This window comes from Motacilla alba, chromosome 3, assembly GCF_015832195.1.
Source record: "Motacilla alba alba isolate MOTALB_02 chromosome 3, Motacilla_alba_V1.0_pri, whole genome shotgun sequence".
Lineage (NCBI taxonomy): Eukaryota > Metazoa > Chordata > Aves > Passeriformes > Motacillidae > Motacilla > Motacilla alba.
Window position 1 is genome coordinate 45,350,133 of NC_052018.1, and position 21,486 is coordinate 45,371,618.

At 38.6% G+C, this 21,486-nt stretch overlaps 1 protein-coding gene across 4 annotated transcripts in view; it reads right to left on the reverse strand.

Moving 5' to 3' along the window:
- The window catches only part of SESN1 (sestrin 1), a 78,672-nt gene that overhangs the window by 21,149 nt on the left and 36,037 nt on the right, over positions 1–21,486 (reverse strand). Inside the window, exon 1 of one of the 4 annotated variants that reach the window (XM_038133237.1) lies at positions 15,725–18,376. The exons of 1 other annotated variant lie outside the window; for it this stretch is intronic. In XM_038133237.1, the coding sequence (XP_037989165.1) occupies positions 15,725–15,760 (36 nt within the window). In that variant the 5' untranslated portion in view covers positions 15,761–18,376. Of the gene's footprint in view, positions 1–14,610; positions 15,660–15,719; positions 18,377–21,486 lie in introns of those variants that run through there. 2 more of the 4 variants (XM_038133240.1, XM_038133241.1) reach the window with 2 other exon arrangements.

Sequence of the window (21,486 nt, forward strand, 5' to 3'; positions counted from 1 at the left end):
GTTGTTTTGTTTTTAATGTCAGCACAGCTTATCCAAATTTAACATTCTGTTCTGCAGTTATTAGGTAGCAGAAGTACAAAGTTTAATTTAGGGAGCTATGAGAAGTTTAGATCTTGAGATTATTCATGCTTTGGCAAGGACACAAAAAACAGAAGTATGGTTTCTAAGACTACTGTAAATAGGTGGATTAAAGATGCATATCTAAAGCTTAGAAGATTAAAAGAGTGTTTTACCACATTATCCTTCCCCTTTTTATGAGGGTATGCAGCTCTTCCTAGGCTGATAGGGAGCAGCTGACCTATCAAAGTTGTTTGGCTGGCTGGCTGTGGGTTCTGCTGCTGCTGTTCTGAGGTGGCCCCAGACTTACACACTACATAAGAATACTCAGGTTAAGTCCCCCCAGATCCAACTCTCCCAAAATCAAAGTCTGTGTCAGCTAGTTTCAAAGCTGACCTTGGTATCTCGGAGGTAACTTCTGAACTTTTGATGGCTAGAGGGTGTATAGAGAGGGGATTGGCTGTCCAGCTGCAGATTGTCACCACTCCCTGGGGAATGGAACATCTGCAGGCTGCCAGTCACTTTGCAGTCTCTCAGTACTAAATAAGCATTAAGGTTAAACAAAACTAGTTTAACCTTAATAAAAGAGTGTATTTGGGGTTCAGACAAGAAAAATAAAACTTAGCTCACAGCTGTCTAGTACTGGTTTGGCCTAAATAGGTCACCTCTCTTTCCTTTAGTAGCAGACTGCTGGGTCACACAAGTGCCAAACATATTTCACAGCTCCTTGGAGCTGGGATACATCCTACCATCTTATACTGATATCCCTTCTCCCCAAGATGAATATTGAAAAGGGATGAATACGATGTGTCCACTGTGTGAAAATTCACCCTTAGGAACTTCCTGCAACTCCTAATCCTCATGACTGATTGACTGAGACAATTCAGTACCTTACTTGCTATGCTGCCTGGAATGCTGTCTGACCCTGCCTCACCACTATCATATGAAGATGCTCTTGGAAGGCCTGTCCTGCAGGGATGGAAGTGTCCCTATCACTCACTGAGCAATCAACTGCCAACAAACCTTTTACACAATGCAAATATATGTCTTCAAAGCAAGGGAAGGCCAGCTGAATCATCTCTGTGAGGATGGCTTCTGTTTGTTTGTTTGTTTGTTTTTAACTGCATTTAAGCTCAGAAATAGTCTTTATATTTATAAAGACTATTATATGAAAATTTAAGAAAAATTATGAAAATTTAAGAAAATTTATATTGAAAATTTAAGAAAAAAACCAGTGAAATGCATCTCATTTCAGACAGAAATAAGACACAACAGCAAGCACATGGAGAGAAGGAAAAGGCCTTTAGGAGTACTGGAGTGTTACGCTTGGCTTACTGGAATTGGCTGAGACCATATCAGCAAGTGACCCAGAGCTGCACTGCTTTGAGGTTACAGTGAGCATGCAGGAAATGCTGTGCAAGTGTCCTGTAAAGAAGTTGCATCTAAAACCTGCTCTCATATTCTGGAACATACAGACATGCAACCCAGAAGTGCATCTTACCAGAAGCTTTCTGCCATCTTTACTCCTAGGGTCTCAAGTGTGTTTCTAGAAAATTGCTTCATACAGTGACATGAGGCTCGTGCCTGATTTGATTCTGCAGGTACAACATACACAAACCTTACTTTTGCAGAGCCTTCAGTAAGAAGCAAACTAGAACTTTATAAAATATTTTGTCAAGAAGCCAAGTCAACCCTTAATCTCATATATAGTCACACTGCATTCAAAAATAAAGATATTTTTGTGTTTTCCTTTTTGTGTGTGTTTTGTTGTTTTGGTTTTTGGGTTTTTTTTAATAAATTCAGTGTTTTTCCCACAAAACCACAAGTAACAAGAATGGAATATGACAAAATGTCATACCATTTAGTGTACCTCAAGGCTCAGCTATTTATCTGTAGCTTGATTTTACAATGAGATAAATGAAGTGAAATAGTACTAAACTAATAACTACTGCTAGAGATTCAGTAACCCTTCTGTGAGTAACTGCACTTTGGGGAACTGTTTTGTGGCTTCTTACACTTGCCACTTTCAGGCACATGCTCAGAGTGCCTAAAAGCAGCAGCCAGGAAGAAAAAAAAGAAAAATCAGTTATTTTATTTTCAGTTTTCACAGTCTAGCTGTGTCCCACATAATGCCAATTTTTTGAGTCTGGGAATTCTGGAAAAACATGGCAGTTTTGTATTAGGGAAAAAAATCCAAATAACCATAAAGCTGTATTCCCCTTGCACTGTCTGTAATGACCTATCTTGTCAGGAGGGTTGCAAGTTCCTCTACTGAATCTCTCTCCTTATTTACCTAATATATGGAGCCAAGTACAATACTATCATATAGGATTTATCAAGTCCTTTAGAACAGTATCTTGGCAAAAAGTTAAATGCAAAGGTAAACAGCATCATCATAGAAGAGCAACCCACATCATTCATTTAATGACAGCCATTAAGAAAACAGATCATGCTCTAGGTACTATTCAACAACTGATTGTTATAGGAGATAACACCAGATCTGTAGTTTTCATATCAGATCTGTTTCTTTTTGCTTTTGTACTCAGAGACAAACCAATTAAGACCTCTGCATGAGGAGAATAAAAAATAATACCCAGATGAATAATGTATTTCTTGTCATTTTTGGCAATTTTTATTGGTGTTTTGTTTAAATTCAGACAGCACTGTGATCTTCATTCTTCCCATTTTCAGAAGACATGGCTAAGATTTTTGAAACAAATAATTATTTGGCCTTTACTTTCTAAATCAGAAGAACTGAGAAAAACACTGCTTTCCTCCTGATACAAACCCTAAAAGGTCTGGCCTGTCTCCGACTCAGGAATCGGTACCATTTCCTACAGTGGGTCTTACTATGTTGCGACTTGCAGCAATATGTCATTTCTTCCTCTTACAGCGAGTGAAGAGGTCACTGACACTCACTGGGGGTACACAGCAGGGAACAGAAGCCTCCCAGCCCATCAGGAGCAACCCCTGCCCTGTGACCAGCGCCGGCCAACACCCGCTCTGATGAGCCCCAGCAAACTGCAGTGCCTCTGCCAACACGTGCTTCAAGGACATGGTACACGTGCCTCTGTTTAACACAGCACAACTTCTTCATCCTTCTAAATCCTGGATAACTTCAGAGCTCGGAGAGCTCCCTCAAGGCCCCTGGGACAAATTGGCCTGGCACCAAGCTCCTGCAGGACTATCATCCTCCTACTGCCACTGCCACCTGGGCACTTTTCCACTGGCCACAAAGGCTTTGGGCCCCTGCAGTACAACTGTAAAGTCACAGGAGATTTCTGCAACTGAGCTGCTCAGGATCTGAATAAACCCACATACTCTTCTGGACTTTGTAACATTGCTGTCTGCAATACTGTCATCTAAACCATGCAACTGTTAATACCTTCCCCCATCTACCTTCTCAAAAGCATATTTTGTAGGGCAACTAATCAAAACAGGCTTGAAAACAATTCTAGCACTTTCTGTTCAAATACTGTTGAGGTTTTTTTTTCCTTTTGTTGTGGTTTTTTTTTTTGTTTTTGTTTTTGTTTTTTTACTACAGTCCTGGAACTTAGCCTTAAATCCACTGTTTGTTACAATCCTAATTTTAAATCAACCACTCGCTGTTGTGAGAGATGAAAGGCCACCTACCACTGCCTGCCTGCCTACTTTCTATACAGGATTTTAAACCCATGATAGATTCTGTCAAAGTCCTGGGAAAGGCCAGCACTGACTGTGTAGCCCCTCAGATTCCCACATGCTGAAACCACACACAAAATACATACAGCAGATGTGCTGTAGGAGACACAATGCTCTCAGATTTCCTTATCAGAATAAGGATCTTGTAATCAAGCTACCATTGAAGCCAGATTAATAGCAATTTTCAAACGTAAAGTAAAAAAAGTACAAGTAAATAAATGAAAATGCACACACACCGTACTAAACATACACAATTTTACTAGGATTAAAAGAGGAGCTGAAGCTATAAACATTTAAACACCTTCTCATTTTGTCAGTGAAGCTACAAATCCATACCTGACCCTCTGCTCCTCACCAGCACGACAACTGCCCTCTGGACACTCAGCAGGGATTCCAAACTGGCAAAACAGAGTAGAAAACTCGGGCAGAACTGGACTACATTTTCACTACTGATGAATGATCATTGACACCTGTAAACTAAAGTGTTAGCAAAAAAGTCTGGTTCATTTGCTAACTTGCCTGTATTACTAACAGCAGTAGAGAAGATGACATCTCTTTATCAGGGTGCATTTGTCATCTTCCTGAGATGTCCTTCTCTTGAGAGAGACTACCAGAAAAATAATTCATTTTATTATTTTTGTAAATGCAAATTTCATTCAAGTAACAAATTATAACTTAATGTGAAATGTGACATGAAATAGAATCATATGTCCCATCACACTCCTCTGAAGCTGGTAGGGTGAGACTAAATCAAATTTGGATTGTAGCAAACTCAGAGGCCAACTCTTTAGAGCTGCAGCAAATAAGGAATTACTTGGCAAAGCATAGGTCTGGAGATGTCAAGGATCACTGCACAATGGCTAAAACATACAAGACTGAGACAAGTTCCAGAGAAATAATTTTGGTGAGCCTAGACCAGGGGTTCACAGGGAAACCAGAGTTGGCATTAGGATTTGAACCACCACTGACTGACTGGCAGGGCAGAATTCAGGCTTTGGGCTAAGGAATGAGAGAGAATTCCTTATCATCATCTCTCTAGAGTTAAACGTAAGCCTAGTGGGAGTAATTTTGCTAAGGCAAGGTGTTTGCACGACCACAGCCAGCAGCTGAAGTGTAGAACTTGTTCTAACCAGAAAGGGAGGCTCAAATGTGGCAGTTGAGAGGGCTCCCTGAGTCCCCTCTTGTAACAACCAGAGGCTGATTCTTTGCTCTGAAAGAATAAATAAATAAAACCCTGTGTACCTGGATTCACACTGCAATATCATCTATATTCTTTCTTTTATATGCAAGGGCCACATTTTCTACAATGAATTCTTTCTCAGGGTATAGAACAATAATGCAGCATTACACATACAGGCAGGCACTTTCTTAATAGCTGTCCTGCTCTAATTATTTTGTTGAAATACAATCAAGACATTGCTGGAAGGGAATGTTTTAAACTGGAGTCACTTGAGACTTCAGGTTGTTTCTGGCAACACACTGCCCTGGGAAATGGTCTTGTACAAGCAACCGAAATTAATCATCTGACCACGCCTAAGCTGACCTGAACAGGAAAGAAAGATAACCCCCATATAAGCTTGTACAGCAAGTATGTTAGGAGTGAAGGACTTTGCCCAGTTTCACATAATACAGCAACTGGACAAATTGATCCTAACGGCTCTGAACCTCAAACACAGGCTGCTCTGAAAGCAGAGGGAAGAAGAAATTAGCCAGAGGCAAGCTGGTTTGCAGGGAGAAACTCCATAAAATAAATGACAGGATAGGGTTAGAATGTTTCTGCATGGCAATGTGGGCACAGCCCAGGTGGGCAGTACAGATGATGTTAATTCAACAAATTTTGAAAAAACATGAAATGTAACTGCAGTGCATCCAGAACCATTTTAGTTCACTGGGTACTGCCAGTGACCTCCCAAGTATAGTTTGTGTAACAGGTCTGAACCTGCTCCAAAAACATCGGACACCTGTGTGTATGCATGCAGCCATCCTTTTACAGACTGTAACCAGCTACCAAAAGCCCCAAATGACCAAATTCCTTTTTTCCCTTGCCTATATGCCATCTTCCAGGAGGGGAGGGGATGGCAGGGGTGGAAGGGACAGGAATGTGTGTGGATAATGGCAGCTCTATTTATGAAGTCCTAAAAACAGACTAGCTCTCTGCATGGGTACTCACTGATGAAAAAAACCAACCCACAACTGCCTGCTTTGCCTCATAACAAGACAGACGTTCACATAAAACAAAACACACATTTAGATTTTTGGCTCAGTATACTTGTCTCTGAATTGTTGCTCTGCATATCAACAAATGATCCTTTGTTTTGAAAAAGCCTTACCAGCCACAAGTTTCCCAAGACAGGGACATCCTCAGGCACTGACAGGCCTGCCCGGTAATAAGTAACCAGCACGTATGGGATAGATGACACAAATCCAGGTTTAGGTATGGAGGAATCACAAGAATACTGGCCAAGAGAGCTTAAGTTAAGAAGGTATCTGGGTACAAGAATGACAGAAAAGTACTGGACAGAGTTATCCTACAACCCTGCTATGCTGCTTTGCATGCCAGCTTGTTGACATTTATGTGGCTATTAAAAATGAGAAAACAACCACAAACAAGTCACTATGCAGAACTTTTTTTCTAAAAGTACAATGTTAAGAAACATTGGACACAGAGGTATCCAAGCCAGTCTTAAAGCAATCAGCCTTACATTGAGAGTTGCTGGCTAACAACTCGCAGTCAACAGTAGCTAAAAACATTCAATCCCAAGCACCTAGAGCATGGGAAAGACTGCAGTCTATTTAAGTCAGGAATATCAAAAAGCTGCAGTGGAAACAGAAGTCTGGACTTGGCAAATGTCTTTTCCACTCCTTTTTAGACAAACTTCCTTGATGGAAGTTGTCTATTTTAAAGTAATTGAATTTTGCATTTGAGTATCCTATTAAATTCTTAACTAAGTATGGTTAAAACCTTTTTATAAAATATAGTATATAGTAACTGTATTATAAAACAAAGAATATAGTAACTGTTTTTTTCATGAAGTTTGTTGACAGACTAGAGCAACAGCACTTACATTATAGTTTTCAAACAGTAAATAAAGACTCTAAAAGCAAATTTATTTCATTCTTTCTCTGTTAACTAGCAAAGTACCAACTAAACATTATTGACATGTATCCTGCTATTTTGACCATTATCAGATTTGAAGGAATACAGCTGCACCCATTTTTCTCATATGTTTTATACCAGTGTCTTCCTAAATGTTTTCTTCCTCTCACCGTATAAAACTTCTACCAACTGCTGGAGAAGCTCCCCAGCTGTATTTGACTCTAGTATCAACTTCCTCATCAGACTGTCTACAACCTTTAGCCCATGTTCCCAGTAGTCTCAGGGGGCAAAGGGAGTGGGCAGCTGCTCAGAAAGCTTATAACTAACAGAACATTGTGAAAGGAACATGAAGGGAACTAGAGTCAACAAATTTGATTTGAAGATTTTAAGCAAAGTGCCTGAAGAGACAGCACATATTTTTAGTCTGGTAACAACCTCAACCATTACATAAGTGTATTTGTACATCACCCTGGAAAGCCTACAGTTCCTGTGGTAGAAGGATGCTTGACCTCCATGGTTTGCTGCTTACAAACAACAGTTTACATCAAGCAAAGTGTCCCATCTTAGATGCCCTTGAACCAATTTGAAAACTTATTAAAGCAGCATTGCAATTATTTGAAAAGTAAGTGGAGAACAACCCAGAAAAAAAAAGCTTCAAAGGTTAACTTCCAAGTGGCATTAACTTCCAAGTGGCATTTCCAAGAATCGGCACGCCTTTTCCATACTGTGAAATAGTTTTCCAACTGTTTCCTTTGCCCAGTATTTTTCCAAACTGACTAGTACAGCCAAGCACAGCTAGGCAACTCAGAAGAGTGCACAGTGAAAGACATTTCAGAAGAACCCTGGGTTCATGACCTATTTTATGTAATGGAAATATGCTTAAATATGATTCTAATGTAGATATAAGAATTCTTCACATTGAGATGATATCGACTTATGTGTGGCTCTCTTATGTGCCAGTAAGGCTTGTACATCACGTTCTTCCCTGATAGGAGGCCCCTTCAACAAAGTGAGCCCCAAAATTCAGAACACAAAAGCTAGTTTTCTGCTGCTTTATTCTCTTCAGTCTCTTCTGACCCTACTGCTTCCCAAACTAGCACAGCTTTTCAATGACATGAGAACTAGAAGGAGCTAGAGCAATGTACTAAGGTTTCAGGACAACGCCCCAAAACCAAAGCAGCCCTCCAGTTCTCCTCTAAATTTCCACCTGCAAAGACTTTCTTTCACATTATGGAAGAGACTCTGCTCTGCTCTGCTCTAGGTTGCTGCTATTAAAAAAAAAAAAAAAATCATCTAGCTCTGCAAGAGCTCATTATTACTTTGCTGATGTCTCTTTATCAAAGCAACTTGAGGATTGAAAATATCTGGTCTGCCCCAGGAAAAACAAAGTCCAGGAGAATTTATCTAAATTTGAACTTGTTATGAAGCTGAAACTTGCACAAGTTCAATAAATACAGGCTTTGTCTCAGCTATCTGTGGTTGTATTACACCGCAACTTACTTCTGCCTTGGAAGAACTAGGAAGGTAGAGGTTGGAAACTCTCCATGTACACATGTAAAAGTAGAAGAAAACAGGCTGCACTCCCCCCCAGTACCTGACAGCTGGATCCACTGATGATTAAGCACAGGGGAGAGAGCAAAGCCAGAAAAGGCAGTTTGTGGACATGAAGGATGGCAAACCAGAGGCTTAGGCAGGGACAGCAAGAATGAGCATCCAGAACCAAGGACTCCTAGAGAAAGGCACCCCTGTACTTGTTTGGCTTAGGGTCAGCCAGCCCCCCCTTAGTATGGGGACTCACCCAGGACAGGAGCCTTAAATTGCTGTGTAGTCTATCAGGAACTAGTGGAAACTATCTCTCCCAGATTAAAAGCAGCTTTTAGGGAGTGAGATTTGGTGTGATTCAACTTCATTGAAGTTTCAAACAGTGAAGTTTAAGATAGGGCAGGGACTTCACGGAAAACATGGGTTTACCTGAGTCTGTGACCAAAATGCAACTAAATCCTTCCCAATGGTCTGAGAGTTTTGCTGTATAATCTGTTCAGATGGATTCAATTTGCAGAATTGAACTTCCACATTTTATTATTAAGTACAGCTGCTAGCAAACAGAAACACACAAATCTGATGTGAAAATAAAATGGTAACCTATCTATTCCTTCCACTGTGGCTACTGTATTTGTTTTCTCTCTTTGGACAAACACTCACCCAAACTTGGGACAATTCCAGCTGGTTACATCAGCAGTTTATACAGCGGTAGTTACAGACAAAAGCTAGCCTTCATATTACTTTATGGACTTGATTACAATTTCCTTCTAAAATCTGCAGCACTAGCAACAATCTTGTATGTTATTAAATCTATAGCATCTGAAAAAGAAAATTGAGATGCTTTTGTTTTTCATCTTCAGAACAAATAAATCAGAGTTCCACAGAGCATCTAATTATTACAGAGATTTTCAGAGACATCAAATTATCATCGACTTTGCAATTAACACTACAGGCCAGAGACAAATGATGCAGGAGTACCTCTTAACACAATTTAACAAAACCAGTCAAGTCCCAAAGCAAAGAGGGATTCAAAGCCTTTCAGATGACAGGAAATAGTGGCCAGCTGGCAAGAGATTTAATGAATACAACAGCATTCAGCAGCAACTTGAAAACTGTCTGCTTTGGTAAGGCTGAGTTATTAAAGAAATCTCGTTTATAAACAGTGTTGATGGGATTTAAACAGCCTGTGTAAGAAGGATTAAAAGTCAATTGAAAAGTCTGTACAGATAAGAAAGCAAAAAGAAACTGTGCCCTTGAATTCTGTACATACTGATTAACCTTATCTCTGTTTCCTGGCACTCAGCAGGGGTAAAACAGGCTGCCTTATGCTGGTGAGGTGGGCTTTGCATTAGGGTTATTTAATGCTTGTACAGTGCTTTGAGCTCTACTGTCCCTTCACTCTCCCCCTGTCTGTTTTTCCAAACTGTATACTAAAAATCATCCTTTGCCATCCCACCAATTACATTTAGCAGATACCAAAGAGACAAACAAATTGCAAGAGGCTTTCCAGGCATGCTATAATGATTAGGTTTTTCCTTCCTTTATGTAATTGATGATCTTGCTATTCTCTGTTAAGACTTTTATAACTGTACACTTTCAATATAAACCAGTGTAAATATTGACAATGGAGATTGGAGAGTGGGGATTTCTGGAAGAAGGATGAGGGAGATGAGAACTTGTTTTTAAGGGTTTTTTTTTCCCCTCTTACCTTCAGAATATCCTGTAATATTCTGCTTTACCCAAGACTTACTATGGCTCTTGATTTATGTATCGCTTCTTAGAATAAGACAACAGAAAGAAACACAAAACTAGCTCTTTTCAGTCCTTAATCCCTCCCCTATCCTTTCTCATCTTCTCATCCCATCCAAAACCCAGCCTATTCTGGTAACATAAGTTGCCTATTTCTGATGTGCCTTTTGTAAAATGGCCAAAGCCAAAGAGCATTCAAGGTGAAAATGTACAATGCCATGTCTTGTCTTGGTTTCCCTTGCCTGTAACATAGCCTAACATTTGATTTGCTTCCTTTGGTCTTGTCCAGGATACAATAAGAGCTTTATGAAAAAGCTCTGTCAGAATCTGGGCCATTGATTTGAACAAGGGCTGTTTAGCCATGACACAGCACCAAAGAGAGCTGCTCCACATGCCAGCTCTGGAAGCAGCAGTGCCTTTTCAGTGCAGGGCTCTTTACTGGAGTGCAGTGCATGGCAGCACAGCTGGGCAGCTTCTGGGACCCAGGTTACCTCCTGGCACAGTCCTTCACCTCATTGTACCAGCCTGTTCAGGTGTGTCCAACGCTGCACCACAAACATGATGTAAACATATTCCAATTACTTATCTGTGACATTTATCAGCTTATGTTTTTTTCCAAGGCACTGCAGAAACCATTACATAAACATAACCAGAATATTATTTGCAGAAGGGGAAAGCTATTCCACTGGGAAGTAATATTTAAGAAACAAACAAACAAGCCACAGACACTTATGAGTACATTGCCTCCATGCAAATGTGGGGTGGAAATGAAGAACATCAATATACAATTGCCCTACGGAGATTCAATGAACTAATATTCAATCAGTTGTGTTTGTATAAACCTGTATAAAAATCCTGTAGAAAATACATTTCTTCATTCAATAAGTATGCTTTTATATCCTTCAGAGTAAGAAGTATATTGTCATTCATTTTGCAGCAATGTTTTTATGGTCCAGTCCTTACTCTGGATGACAAACCCAGGTAGTCCTCACTGAGTATATAAAAATGAACTTAGCAAAACCAATCCCTCCTAAAAGCTCATCACCCTTTTATGTAGTTCCTACTGAAAAAAGGAGGGTTTCTTGGTACTTTCTTCTGTTTGGGCTGCAAAGTCAGCATAGGTAAGATAGCCAGGTCTCCCTATTTGTTAGGGTTCATACCATCTTAGTTTGACACTAAAAAGGATTGGATTGCCATTCTGTGAGAGCTGTGAAAGATGAGGTGAACCTTAAAAACAGAAAAACTACCTTGCATCTGAAAGTAGCCAGGCAGCTGCCTCATTGAAACATCAAGAGTATCAGTCACAGTTCCCCTGCCTCAATGCACGTACCTAGGAGGATTATAGTCTAAAAACGTGCAGTTTGGCTCCTTCACTGTAACCTCATGATGCTATTTGGGCATTTATGAATACCCAGATCTCCGTGCAGATGAACTGCTAATAACATGGCACGTACCAATCACACTGCAAAGCAAGTGATCTCACCTAGGCAGCTTGTGTAAACACAGCTCAGCCACAGAAATGTGACAAACTTCTGAGCATGCTTAAGGTTATTCCATGAAGAGTATTTATTCTGTTGCTTGGAAACACATAAATAGGGCTTTTGGGGGTTCCCCTCCAATTTTTCATGAAGAAAATTTAGACCAAGAACTCCTTCAAAGAAGGGAGGTTTCCTATTGTGGTAATTTAGCATACCATATTCTGAAGATTAACTTTTCTAAACAGCATTTCCAAATCCAGCAATCTTCCTTTCTGAACACCTATTTCCATTAGGAAGTATTCTGCTGTTATAGCCAAGAACTGATGGCACTTCCAGTGGCCTATTTGAACAAATGCACACCGCTGGAATTAAGAACACTTCTCCCTGTGAATGCATTTTGGAAAAGTACTTCTAAAGCATCCTGGACACGACAGTGAAACTGAATTTAAATTCTGAAAGATAAAAAAAGTCCAAACCCTTTGAAAGAAGCTATAAATATCTGTTGCCTTCTTCCTTAAATCAATAGATATTACTTACTTGTTGGCAGACTGGTAGGAAAATAAAGTCTTTGGTTATTCATTAGGTCTACCATTAAAACCAAGAATGGGTAGATTTAACTGTCTCATGGTCTCATGGAGAAACAGCTAAACCCTAGTTCTATCCAGATTAGAAGAGGGTAAATCCTATTTACCACCATTTAATCTCCCCTATACTACATCTTCCACTATTAATAATTAAAAATGGAATTCCATTTCACATGGAGCAGTATTAAAGAACAGAAATTCCATCAGAGTAAATATGAAGTTCAGTGTATATGAAATTTCTAGTTTGCAAAATATTTACCAAGGAATCCTGTAAGAAAATAAAGTTTATTTTTATATAAGGTATTTCATTATATCAACTAAAGCAGTTGGAAAACTACAGGGGGCAAGCTCTACTTCAGATCAGGCTTAGAAGCTTATCTACTTTTATCAATTGTATGAGCTCATCTAAGAAAAGCAAGTGCCTCTCCCCACAAGTCTGATTTGCTGTTATAACAGCTACAACACTATTTTTATTCAAAAAGAAATACGAAGTCTAGAATGTTTGCTAAATGTTTTTAGACTGCTACAAATACCAGAGCAGGAGAAGAAATAGTGGTCAGACAATTTATTTTAGAGATACATATACTCTGCATTAAGTGGGATTTCAAAGAAAAATGGTATGATAAGGAGGTTTAGCCAACAGCTTTGGCTAAACAGCCAATGTTTTTTTGATGCAACTTTATAAAATGAGCAGGTATTTATTTTCAATATATAGTTATTGAACTCTGCCTGGCTTACCTGATGGGTGCAAAAACTGATGGACAAATGACAGAATATTATTACATATTCTTCAATGTTTTAATCTTCACAATCACAAAGAGAAATACACCTTGAAATTTGAAAATTTCTACAGCACACAATGCAGAATATTTCAGAAATAGTCAAAGAAAATTACAAAAGTATCCCAGCTGTAGAAATAGGACAGATGGGACCCCTGAAAGCCTATTTGAGACCAACCTCCTGTTTCAGCAGAATCAACTGCAGCTTTGTCATCCTGACAGATGTTTGCCTAACCTGAAAGAAATTCCATGAGTCCTTAGGTAAAGGAGTGCTTAAGTAGACTTATTATTAAGAACTATATTTTACCTGGTACCACTATCTGAATGAATCTGTGAATACAGAATGACTCTTCAGTTATAAAAAAAAAATAAATCTTCTATTACTGCTGAATAATTTAACACACTACCAGTTCTCAAAGAAGGTATTGCTAAGAAAGACTTTTATTATGTTCCTGCAGTGTGACTCAGCTGCTCAATTGTCTTTTCATCCAGATATAAAGCAAAACAAATTCAAATCTAGAAGCAAAGAGCATCAAATATAATGCATGACAGAATGGAAGTGACAGAATGGTAGCTCAAAGCATTGTTGTTCTTTGTTGTTCTCAATTCTTTTATGGCTTCAGTGGATTTGTGACTGAGAAATAGAGGGACATGGATAAAGAATAGGGTGATTTAAAATTTCCAAGGAACAACTATTTTGTGATAAATTTTTCAGAGCAGGGGAATGAAGCTCCTAGGAAGAGCAGCACAATCTTACTGAACCAAGAACAACACTTTCCAGAGGATGGGGAATTAAGAGAGGTCTATTCCTATTCTATCATAAAACTGGTTGCAGTACACCATTAGCAAAGGGCTTAGATCCCATCTCTATTCAACCCTACTTTTGCGCCAGCTCTTGCGACTTTTGAGAATTTCTTGTCCTTCTTCAGCAGCCCCACTGTTAGTTACTCTGTCAGAGAGAGATTACTTCTTCAGAGACAGATAAGCAATGACCTTGAACAGCAAGTTTGTTACTTCATCTTTGCCTCAGAAGATGGGGACAAAATGTTCTACTTGTTCCATGCAACCCTTGTTACTGAAGAAAACAAATAGTGGCTGATGTACTGCTGTCTCCTCCAGACTGAACAAGCCAAGTGATCTCAGCTCCTCATAAGGCTTCCTCTCCAGACCCTTCACCAATCCTCATGGCTTTCCTCTGGATACTCTCCAATAGCTTCATATCCTTCTTGCATTGTGGTGCCCAAAACTGCACACAGGACTCGAGGTGAGGCCGCACCAGCAGAGAGTAAAGTGGGACAATCCCCTCCCTTGCCTGATTGGCCCAGGGAGAAGTTCCTCTCTTTGCTTCCTTAGCAGTGGCTTAAGTTCAGTTGGAACTTTCCGCCTGCGCTCTCCTCTATTGTTCCTTTCAGTGGTAATTTACTACAATTATATCCCCATTCCCTGCTCACACGAACTCTGCCAACAGAAAGCAATCCTGTCCTACATCCTGGAAGGCCCATATATTTTTTTCCTCACACAACAGATGTCATCACATCAAAGAACAGTGATGATTATCAGCAAGCCTCTCAAAGCGCACACAAAGGCAAACAAAAACACACAGCTGTTTATTCAGTCTTGCTGAGGACCCTCGGTATACTTACAAAAATTCACACAAAAGCAGGAGCAGTGAGCCTCCGTGCAAGATTTCTCCCAAATGCATGATGGTCAGATTTCAAAAAACAAGTCACAGGTGATAAAAAGAAGGAATGCATGGAAACTCTTTTCAAGTTTTCACAGGTAGAGGTGAAGCAGAAGTATGGAAGTCCAAGACCCCAGGCAGTGTAAGATGTAGGTGTAATGGCTGGAAAACAATAGGTTTTCACAGGACTTTTACTTAAGTCGGTGTGAAATGGTATTTCTAATGCTACTACAAAGGAAATTCAGGATAGAAAGGAAAACAGCTCAAGGACATTTTAAATGTGTGCGACTGCAAAAATCAATCTTACAGGAAAAAAAGGAGGAAACAATGCTGAGTGCAGCTCTGGAAGACTGATGTAGGTGACAGGAGCACCTTTCCCTCAACTGGAGCCTTGATCTACCCTAATTTGTGAACATTTGCACATATGTGTATAGAATGGTACAGTAAAGACAGGGAAAGAAGATGTCGGGAAAACTGTAGGTCTCTTAATAGCCAATGTCCCTTTTCTTTTATCCTACATTTAACCTAGGACTCCCTGTCTCCTCTCAAGAGCTCCTTAAAGAAAAACATTTTGCCTGTAGTCATGCACACAAGCCCTATTTCCACCTTTATTTGTCAATCAGTGCTAGGTTTTCTTCTATGTTAAACTGGTTTCTTGTTCACTATTGAGGCAATGATCAGGCACTTCAGTCCGTATGGAACAATTTCCTATGAAAAGTCTTAGACACTTTCTCCTACTTTAAAAAAAACTTACAATCTCATTGGAGAGCAGCAAAAAGAAAACATCATGCTCAAGCAGTTACCACAGTGGAAACACAGTCAATGATTATGATGTCTGGAAACTGTCACAACATAATAACAATAAATTAATACCTGGGGAAAAAGGGTAAACCCCACTGTTTATTGAATTATAATATGAATTAGTATAGCAATCCATGAAGGAAAAAGAGGCTACATATGTGATCAAATTCAATGTGAAATCCCTATCTGCAAATATCTGATCCTTATTGTAATCTTTAAATAATTATCTTATTTACTCAAGCGCTGTACTTTCTGAAACTGAAAGCTTACCTTACCATCAAGAGAGGCAATTCTTTTCCTACAGTTGACATCTCAAAGAGTTCTCTTCTGTTTAAAAATGTACTTGGGCTCCAGCTGCATTATTTGTTTGCCCTTGCACTATATCTGAATGATTCCATAGGAAATATACTTAAATCCACAAAGCTTTTTTAAAACCAGTTTTCTACAGTTGTACAGCTGAGCTTGCAAATTCATCCAGGTCCAAAAGTCCAAAGTGCACCTCTACAGACCGTCAGTGCAAGGAGGTGTCTGAAAATAAGCCAGCTTCAGTGCAGAAACCATATAACTCTGACACTGTTTTCACCATTTCAGAGCTAATAAACTCTGCCTCTTAAAATGAGAAACAGGTCTAATACTTCCTGGAAGACATTCAACCATAATGAAGGTCAAGTTATATCCCAGATGCATACCTGTAATTTCACTCTGTTCACGTCATTAACAACCCTACAGAACTAGAAATGGTATCAGATTTCAAGCAGCTAAAATGGCTTTGCTGATGCTGCTCAATCCTGGACAATTCATTCGTACTCTACTGGTGAGTTCAATGACCTAACAGGATTCAAAAGCAGTGAGCATTCCTGCAGATATGCTCAGCAGATAGCTGTACTGTGAGAGCAGACAAGATCTGTTGAGAAGGCAGTCTTGTAATGGCCTTAGCTATATGCAGTATTTGTAGGTAAACTGCTACTGATTATTAAAATGGGTTTGGTTAAACTGCCACAAGCTATGTCCATACCTTTTTAAACACTGTTTACAAATGGCTTAAACAAGAAAGAGATAAAACCAAACGAAAAAGAAGCTTTTATAACCTAGTGTACATTTATTTACATCAAGACTCAAACCAGCTTAAACTTTAATGATGGTTATGTATGGAACAGCATTTGCAAAACAGACTACTGACAAAACTATGCAAACATTGCTCTTGCAGTACTGTCAAGTCAGCTTGGGAACAGCTACTGCTGTGGTTTCCTTGTGAAAGTGTAAGCACCTTAGGATCTGATAAGAGACACTGTAGGAATGTATTATAATAAAGACAGAATTTCAGTTCCAATTCTTCATCCTCATAAATTCACTAGGGTAACAAAAGTCCCTTATGACATAGGTGCAAGTAATTCTGGGCTTTAAACATGAAAACTACAGGTATGAAGCTAAAGTATTTGCACTTGATGCTGCCTATCAATACTAGCTGAGCCGAGCAAGTCTTCAAACTCTGTCCCTTTTCAGCTTCAGAAAAGAAATTTATGGAAAGCTTAGCTTCCAAAATAGAAAATTTAAATCTGCATAATTCAAATATCTGCATGTTGTTTACTGGTAATTCAAAATTAGCATACAGTTCTGTGTAACTGGACTCCAAAGATTATGCTGGATTACTGATGTCAATTTATTGTTGAACTGCTAATTTCAAACAATGAGTATAAATGAGTTTTCCTGTCCTGTCCCAAGAATCACTCACTCAGCCATTACCTGGACATCCAAAAAGTCTATATATTGAAGAAACAGCCTCCTTTATTTCTCAAATATGCTAGTACACCTTCTAAACCAGAGTTTTTATCTGAACTGTAGTAATATGGTTTCAGAGAGATATGTCATCAAAGCATGAAGGGGAAATGGCTCTCTCTGCTTCAGGTATCTTCAGGTACAATGAGGAAGTTATAGAACTGACAAATTGTAAACCTCAAAACCAAAGAAATCTGCTTGTTGTATAGCCTGTGTGATAAGAGCTCAAACCAGTAAATTTTGGTATACTCTGTAATTAATCTTTGGACATACCTCCTATGATAGATACTTATCTAATAAGAATACTTTAATGCATATACTTTTTCGAAACATCAGTTGGAGACAATAAATTCAAAACAACCAATGGAGACATTGCTCAGTGAGTCGAGCACAAAAGTTTAAATAGATCTGCAGTAGTCTTTAAAGGAGCCAAGAAAGCCTGTGTGATGTGTTGCTCTTCCCCCTTCAAAAAATGGGAGAGGTAAAGGAAGTTTTATTTGACAAGCTTGGAAATTTAAGTTTGTTAACCCGAGACTCTAGAGAACTAGCACAGCTACTCTGCAATTTTCAGCAAGTTCAGCTCTGGTCATAAATTAGAGTGGATACAGCCCAGTAGGCATGACTCATTCCTTTTGCAACTGTGCTTTAACATCTAAAATGCCCTGCACATCAGCCTGTTTCCAGGAATATTTTTTGCACACCTGCCTAATGATGACAAGCAGAATTCCAGGCTTTTGGTTTTGTTCAGGTCCCACCTCCCAAGACCTGATGTGCCCAGCTGTGTCAAAGGCATGTGAGTACAAGTGTCCCCAGTTTGCGTGTCAGCCTTGCTGACGAGCTCTTTTCTCGAGACTCTTTGGTCCTCTGGTCCAGTGTTAGGCTACAGGACTTCACTACTAGACAATAATACTCATCTGGGCAAGCAAAAGGAGAAATTTACAATAAAGACTGGCTATAAAGGGATTTAATTCTGGATGAGAAGGGGATTTACAGAAAATGAGTGAGGAAGGAACCACCGGTAGGCTTCACTCATTTTTCGTTAAGAAAAGATAGGTTCTTTTTTACTTAATAAATAGAAATACATTGCAAAGATTAGACGCAAAATACAGAGTGGTATCTCAAAAACTTAAATATATTTACAATTTTATTTATAGTTTAAATTAACATGATGCAATCATTCCTTTATAATGGAACTTTTATACTCACTTTGAACATTCCTCTTTTCATTTTCAACTTAATCAGACAAAAATTGTCAAAATCTATTACCAAGAAAAGCTGATTTTCAAAACCTGAAACTTCAAGATTCACTTTCTTAAATGTGTCTGCATAAACAAAAAAATCTAAATCATTAATTATCTTGAAATAGTTCTGTAATTCATCTAATTGTAAAATTGCTTTAGTAAACAATTCAAAGCTATTTGATAAATATAGGGACTACTACACTATTTAAATTCCAAAAGTGTCTAAAAGGCTGCATTTCAGAAATCTGTTTTTTAAGTTTTTGTGTTAACCATAATGAAACCTGTGAGCATGTGTGAACACAACATGTATTTTTTTAAATAAAAGGATTTTTCTGACAAGGAAACCGGACCTGGCTACATAAGCCACGGCTGACTTCCTGCTCTTTCATTGGACCTAAATAATATTTCAAGGCAAATAAAAAAAAAGGTGGACATTTCTGCTTCTCCAGGAAAACATTAGTATAACCAATCTGATATCCATTTAAAGAGTTCAACTATGAAGGTAAAGATAATCTGATAATATCATTGTCTGGATCTTCTGTCCATATTCCACTTAGAAACAATATTATCCTTACTTACTTATTGTATTTTGTCTATATTGTTAATGGTCAAAAATGACTTGAATTATTTGGTACAGCTTCTATTTCTACTAGCATATTCAATTAAGACCTAATAGGGTGTTGTAACACAGGCAAACAAGGTCATATGGCTATATCATGGAAGAGAGACTTTCACAGCCCCGAAAGAAAAAAATATTGTCAAAACCTCAGAATTTCAGCATCTATTAAAACCAAAAATTTTGAAATTCTGGGATGAGATAATCAGTGAATGGAAAATAACAAAAAGGCAACATAACAAAACCACCTAAATTTCCTTTTCTAAGCCTCAAAGCTTAACATCAACACAGAAGACAGAAAGTCAGTCTAGACAGAAGTAAAGAAGCTTAGCCAATTAAAAAAAATACTTATATTTCACCTTAAATATATACAGAATTGACTGAAATGGCTAGTGTTGTTTGCAAGATTTTATGGAGGATGGGCAAAGTACCAAAAACTAGAGAAACAAGAAACAATGCTTTCATTTAAAGAAGGAAACAAAAAAGAAACCAGTTCAGCCAGCTGAATTTCAATTTCTAAAAAAAAAAAAAAAAAAAAAAAAACACCAAAAAACAAAACAAAATAAAACAAAAAGGTGGGGGGTGGAAATTGGCAAAGCAGTTTTTAAGTGCCTAGGCAATATGTAATAGGGTAAAAGGCAAAATTCAGTTTGACACACGTGTTGAGGACAGATTCTGAAACCTTTCTAGCTTTCCTTCCCCAACAGGTAATAGGTTTGAACAAGGGAAGGCACATGCTGCTGGTAGTCTTTAAAACAGTCAGATAAACTTCTCATACACAGCCTAGATACAGTAATTGTTTCTTCCTTGGGACATCTCAACAGGCCTAATAGCTCTCTTCAGCACCTTCCCTACCTTCCCTGTTCTGTGAAAATGCATTTTAATTTAGCTATCCCACACATAAGGACAAAGAAAATAATCAACATGCACACTTGGGAAAGTAATTTGGAAAGCACTGTCTCCAGAAGAAACATTGGAACAGCAGCTTGGGCTCCACTGTGTATTTGTTACTGTGGTTCAGCTACCTAGAAGGCTAATTTGAGCTAAAATATATAAAATAGAAATATTAGGTAAAAAAAAACAAACCCCTTTCCTGCAAACACTATGGCAATCTGATTATTTATGATGATTTTCCTGGTGTCAGAATTTACTTGAAAATACTAGAAGGATTTTTAAAGCTCCTGTTGATTTGGTAAAGAAAGGGGAGCCTCTCAGTACACACCTTAAAAACCTCACTATAGGCAAATTAACGGAAGCTGAGAGATAACTGGATATTTTTGCATATACACACATATATTTTTATATATACACACACCTTTAAGACTCATTAAGATGTCTAAGAAGAAAAAAAGCATTGGGGAAAAATTAAGATTTTTTTTCAGATTCACAAATTAACTCACAGAAAACCACAATGAATAGAAATTGACATTACACAAACGTGCCTTACAGAGGTACCACTTTCTAGCAGCAAGAAAATTACTCTGAAAGCTCTTACTACAGGAAATGGACATCATTGCTTCAATGTTAAAGTAAATTTAGATACCTTTCAGAAACTTAACTTATATTCAACTTCTGGCAGAGAAACACAACTCTGACCTAAACACACAAGACTGAATCAGATCATCACAATTCTCTAACCTGCCCTAGAAGTCTGTACACTTCTTTCTCTCAGCTTCTGTGAGATGCTTCCTAGTCTGTGCATTTTGCAGCAGAAGGGACTCAAGACAATAGTGCCCTGATGCAAAGACAGACAGAAAGAATACTGAGGTACCTGAAAAAAAGTACCTCAAAGGCAACAGTCATATAAAAATAACTCCTTAGATTCCACAAAGTAAGAAAGGAGCTTTAAGACTTGGCAGGTGGAAAACTCAAAGAGCCCTATGGAAAGGAAAGATGCAAGGAGAAAAATCAACATATCAGAAGGAGAATGACTGCTATTCATCAGGGAAGAAATGGTGAGCTGCCTCTTTAAAAGGCTCTGGGCTTGAAATATGTGTGAGAGAAATAAAACCCATCTGCTCCCATAGCCTGGGCTGCCTGACATGTTTCAAGTTAATAGTACCTCAGGCTTTCTGCTGTCCCTCCATAGGCTCAGACTTGCCTGACAAAGCAGTTCTAAAGTCAGGGATGTTACAAAAAGCAAGCATTTTATTGTTATTGCTGTACTGATTAATCCATAGCTAAACCTACCCTGTACATTACATAGAGTCTTTGTTTACATTTTATTACTGTACAAGTTGTTCCAGAGGAATCTCTCCCTTCCCTACAGTAACAACCAGGAAAAAAAATTTCCAGTGATACATTATGTTTCCAAGTGTGGTAATTGTCATAACAATTTAACCTCCAGTCCATCCTAACAACCATTGCTAGAACAAATTCTCCCTTTGGCCAGCAATGGATCAAG